At 53.8% G+C, this 4664-nt stretch overlaps 2 protein-coding genes across 2 annotated transcripts; both read right to left on the bottom strand.

Annotated features, from left to right (window-relative positions):
• Window positions 1-950: 950 nt before the first annotated feature.
• Window positions 951-2426, bottom strand: GNI_213250 (hypothetical protein; the record flags this gene model as incomplete). Its single annotated transcript, XM_011135539.1, has 1 exon — window positions 951-2426. One exon carries the CDS (start codon window positions 2424-2426, stop codon window positions 951-953), a length of 1476 nt encoding a protein of 491 aa, XP_011133841.1.
• Window positions 2427-3051: 625 nt separating this feature from the next.
• GNI_213240 (3' exoribonuclease family domain 1 protein) lies at window positions 3052-4116 on the bottom strand (the record flags this gene model as incomplete). Its single annotated transcript, XM_011135538.1, has 1 exon — window positions 3052-4116. The coding sequence occupies one exon, from the start codon at window positions 4114-4116 to the stop codon at window positions 3052-3054; it is 1065 nt and encodes a 354-aa protein (XP_011133840.1).
• Between the last annotated feature and the right edge of the window lie 548 nt (window positions 4117-4664).

The raw sequence follows: 4664 nt of genomic DNA, 5'->3' as shown, positions 1-4664 counted from the left end.
AGCTGTGTCATTTTTTTCCAGGTCAGTCTTGGGGAAATCATTCTGCCGGTGCTAATAGCGAGAGTGAAGACGCAGTGTTAACGAGGAGCTACCAGCAGCTCGGAGCAGACCGACAGGACAGAACAGATCGTTGCGTTGATAGGGCAAAGAGATGTGACACCCGCGGTCCCCAACAAAAAATCGTGGACGCCAAGCAGAGGATGGGTACAAGCACCACGGGTACAAGCACCACGGGACCCCTTCTTGGTTGCCGCTGGGGGTTTTATATCTCCCCATTTGGAGGCCGTCATTTGAGGAGGTCCGTTTGGCGCTGGGAGGACGAGCATCGACACGCGTTTGAGAAGCTCAAGAATCTTCTGATTTATTAATCCGAGCTTGGTGATTCCCGATCCAAGTTTGCCGTACTATCTTTTCAGAGCTTTCAGCTAGTGAGATGAGTGTTGGAGCCGCGCTCTTTCAAGGGGAGGATATAATGCAACCCGTCGCATATTCTCTATCTGAAACGCAGCGGAAGTGATCAGCGAGAAATTCAATCATGCAGCTACTGGTGAGCCCCCGTTCCTGTTGGCCGAAGGATTTGAATCTCGGTTGCCAGGGCGGTGGCTTCGTTTGGAATCGGATTTTAACGTCTGTGCGGAAAGGACGTTAGCTAAGCTTTACCGGGACTTGTTATCCTGGAACGCAGAGCAAGCCAACTGGTCTGGAGATTCCGTGGTGTTCGAGATGAGCGGCAATGAGAAACTTATCTCGCGCACCAGAGCGTGAACTCCAAGCGTGGTCTTTTCCCCATAAGGTGAAGGGGAAGTGGTAGTGAAGCCGGTGAAGCGGGTCGGAGTAGCAAAGGCCTTGTGCTCTTTTAGGCCTTGTATTATGCTGCAGTACTGGTGTGTGCAGCGGACGTCTCGATGTGTCTGTCACTGGAAGTGGCGACATGAATTCATGGGCGTCATTCAGGGACCAAGACCGCTTGAAGGATTAAGACCGCTTGAAGGATTAAGACCGCTTGAAGGATTAAGACCGGGACAACTCAACTGGGTTGAAGGGTCGGATAAAGACCGGGTTGAGGCATCGGAGATACAACTTACAACAGCTGCAGACATCTCGTATAGTCTTACGATTGCGCCACAGCTGACTCTCCAAACGTAGTCGTACACCTCGTCAGTTATGACTCGGCCGAGCATCTCATCTAGAGCCTTATCGTAGAGCTGACGGAACCTGTCTTTGGATACGGAAAATTTGAATGACTTTTTTTCGAGCACAGAGCGCACGATGTCAGTATATGTTGTGCACGTTTCGATGGCATGTTCATCGATGAGCATCCGGACCAACCGACGCGCGAGTTGCTCCTCCAGCCACAGGGGCCCACGCAGGGCATGTTGGCCAGGTCTGTTGCGATCAAACCCGGTATTTTGTCCGACAGGGAAGTGAGCTTCAGTGAGAGAGTTCGTTCCAGATATGTCCCATGATATCAAGCCTGAGAAACAAGCGGAGACCAACCGTTCAAAACAGTGGTGATATATGGCACGATATTGTACGTTACGAATCCTCGATGCTCGTAGGGTCGTGTTTTGAATCCAGCCCATGAGTCTATCCTCGTACAACCTCCTCGCTCGGCTGACATCGGAGTCAGCACGCACCCGTGAAAGTTGGGACGCGAGAGCATCCATGTCTGTAGTCATTCTTTTACTTACGCAATCTCCATGATAGCTACCAGTGTTGCTGACACTGTCCATCCAATGCATTACAGATTGACTGAAACGATGTAGTAGCTTCCGCCGTCTTTCGTCCATCGTGAATACCGGCGAATATTCTTTGAGCTCTGCCAGTGCGTACCTGAATGCTTGTCCGGTATGCCATCGAGCGAGTACGTACAGACACCGGACTCTCGCATCCGGTGACATACCAGCTCTCTTGTCCAGGTAGTAAGCCCAACCGGCTACAGCCGCAGCTGATCGTAGACGCCCACCGTCCTGAAAGATGCTGCTTGGGGCCCACTCATCGGTTAATTGGTATTGTGATTTAAGCCAAGACTGAGGCAAGACAAGTGTGTTGTAGGCTTCTTTTAAACGGGAGACCACTGCACTCACACCTTCCGTGCTTTTACACGAAATTAACCATTCACACACATCCGCGAAACCTAAGTCACTTATTTGTTCGCGTTCTTCCACGGTTCCACGAGTCACAGCAGGACCAATGATGGGACATCGAACCGAAATTACGTGCCATTCAAACCACTTGATGATTTCCTCATCGTCGCCGTCTCGAAGAAGGCGTTCCAGCTGACGAGCTTCACTGTCCTCGGCCATACCCTGGAAGAACAAACTACGAGCCCACTGACCCGGCTGTGTTCCGATGCTATCCACCAATGCCAATACTGTGACGAAACCCTGACAGAACCTAACCGACCGACCCGGAAAACACCGCATTGGGTTTTTTTGGGCTATTTTATCCGGTTCTCCGCCTTGAGAAGACCGACTTCTCCGTCGCGGACTGTGGAACCAAAATACCAGCACTGTCTTAATCCAACACGGACCGTCGTCCAACACGGACCGTCCAACACGGACCGTCCAACACGGACCGTCCGACACGGATTGTCTTAGTGAAACCGGAGGTCAATCCGTGTTTCCGGTTTCACTGACCTCTTCTTTTCTGGGCTGAGTTCTGCGGGGTGCCGAACTTACACCGTGTTGACGACCCTGTACGGACCACTTCCCTAGAGACCATCGAGTGTCGATAGAAGAACCAGTACGCATAACAAGGCAGCTCGGTACGCTGCACCCCGATAGCCATGCAAGCAAGCCCCAACCAGCTCCAACATGCGGAGACACCGCGGCGGTTTTGTTGTTCGTCGCCGAGGGCAGCCGCTATCTTGAAAACTGTTTCAAACGCCCCAACATATGTGTTAGCTTCCTACATTCCCGCTGCGTGTTGCACACGAATGTCAGAAACTCTCCTGACACTTGGCGGACTCCAACCCGGGGTCATCCGGTTGGAGGAGGCGACCACGTGTTCGCCACAGCCGTTCCTTATGCGCTTTAGTTCCGTGTGTGGTCAAATTAGGGAGGGCAGTAGTCGTAGGCTGTTGGTTCTGCGTGTTGCCAGTTCTTCGTCGGAGAGTACTTGTTCAAATAATTGTTTGCCCAAGGCCTGTGCGCGAAGTGCAACTGTGGAGAGAACAGGCAACGTGAGTCCGGCAACATATCCTGCAGAGGTTTTACCGATGCCGACGACTTGTCCACTCTCGTCCACAGCGGCGAAAACGCGGTGGCTGACGGTGTGTCCCTCTTCTTGCGTTAGATCCGCCACGGCGTGGTTCCCGACGAGGCCGAGACCAACAAGGATTGGGACCCTCTCGCAGCCGGGTACGCGCAGCCGTTCGGTCTTGTGTATCCGGAAGCGCATTACTTGGTGCAGTGATGCCAGCCGCACGTCAAACAAACCGCCCGCACTCACCTCCTGGAATCGGATAACCCCAGGTTCGAGTCCGTCCGCTGCCGCGGCCTCGTCGCCGCCGCCGGCGGCCTCGACGAGGCGGACGAGTTGAGCGTCGTCGCCTTCACAGCCAGCGGCGGTTTTGACCACGACTTGGACAGCAGGGAGGCGACAGTCTTTGAGAGCCGCAGCGACGGCGACAGAAGCGAGGTCGAGTAGCGAGCCGCCGACGGCGAGGACGAGAACGTCGACATAGAGGTGCCAGACAAAGACGCCGGGTTTTACACACAGCAGTGTACGGGGGAAGACCAGTTCGCCGAAGCAATATTGCGCAAGCAAAGAACCTAACCGTAACCCACAGGCTGAGTGCGACTCTCCCAACTCGACCAGACGCTTCTCTGCCGCCGCCGGCGCCGCAAAGGACACGTTCACAAACACCTCGCCATGACTTGGTGCTGCCAAACGCGGCGGTACCAGGTCCGCCTTCACACCCACTATCACGTCCGCTTCACCGTTACTTACCCGCGCACTGCCAAACTCAGTCGGAACAACACCCGTACTTACGCTCAACTTCCGGAACTCGAAGTTGCTTCGCCCGTCCACGCGACAGTTGTCCCGGATTCCCTCCAGAGTGAAGCTCTTCTCCGCCAACGAAATGCCCGTCGCCAACGAACTCTCCTCCATTTTTTTTTCACCACCCGACACAATAATTAAGAGAGATACCCCCAAGTTAAAGATCTTCCCACAAGGAAAATGAAATCCACCCACAGACAACGGCTTCCAGGTTTGACAAGAGCTGAAGAACGTTCATTTCCTCCAACCTTGCCGCACGGTCTGCATGACGCAGGATCTCATGACTTAAGACTTTCCGCATCTTTTCTCGGGCACCAGAAATGTGCAGGACATCAAATGGCGCTGAAGAGATCAAGTCTTCTGGGTCTAAAGGCCGTGCGGTGACGCGCGCCAACTGGGTTGGGACACTCGGCGAAGGCGGCGCAAGAAGCGGTTCATCAATTGCTGCAGCCACGTCACTTACCAGCGTGATTGCGTTGCAACTCACCTTCCACGAGTGCTCATATGCCTCTTCAGTTGCCACCCGGGCTGCTGTCTCCTGTACAGACCTATCGTACAGCTGGTTGAAGGTTTCTTCCGAGGCTGAAAAACGGAACCGCTCTTCCCGACGTAGACTGCAGATAACATCTTCTCGCGTCAGAGGACTTCCCATCTGACGA

Source organism: Gregarina niphandrodes, assembly GCF_000223845.1.
Source record: "Gregarina niphandrodes unplaced genomic scaffold scaffold00145, whole genome shotgun sequence".
In the NCBI taxonomy this organism is placed as follows: Eukaryota; Apicomplexa; class Conoidasida; order Eugregarinorida; family Gregarinidae; genus Gregarina; species Gregarina niphandrodes.
This window is presented reverse-complemented; position numbering and strand designations above follow the sequence as displayed.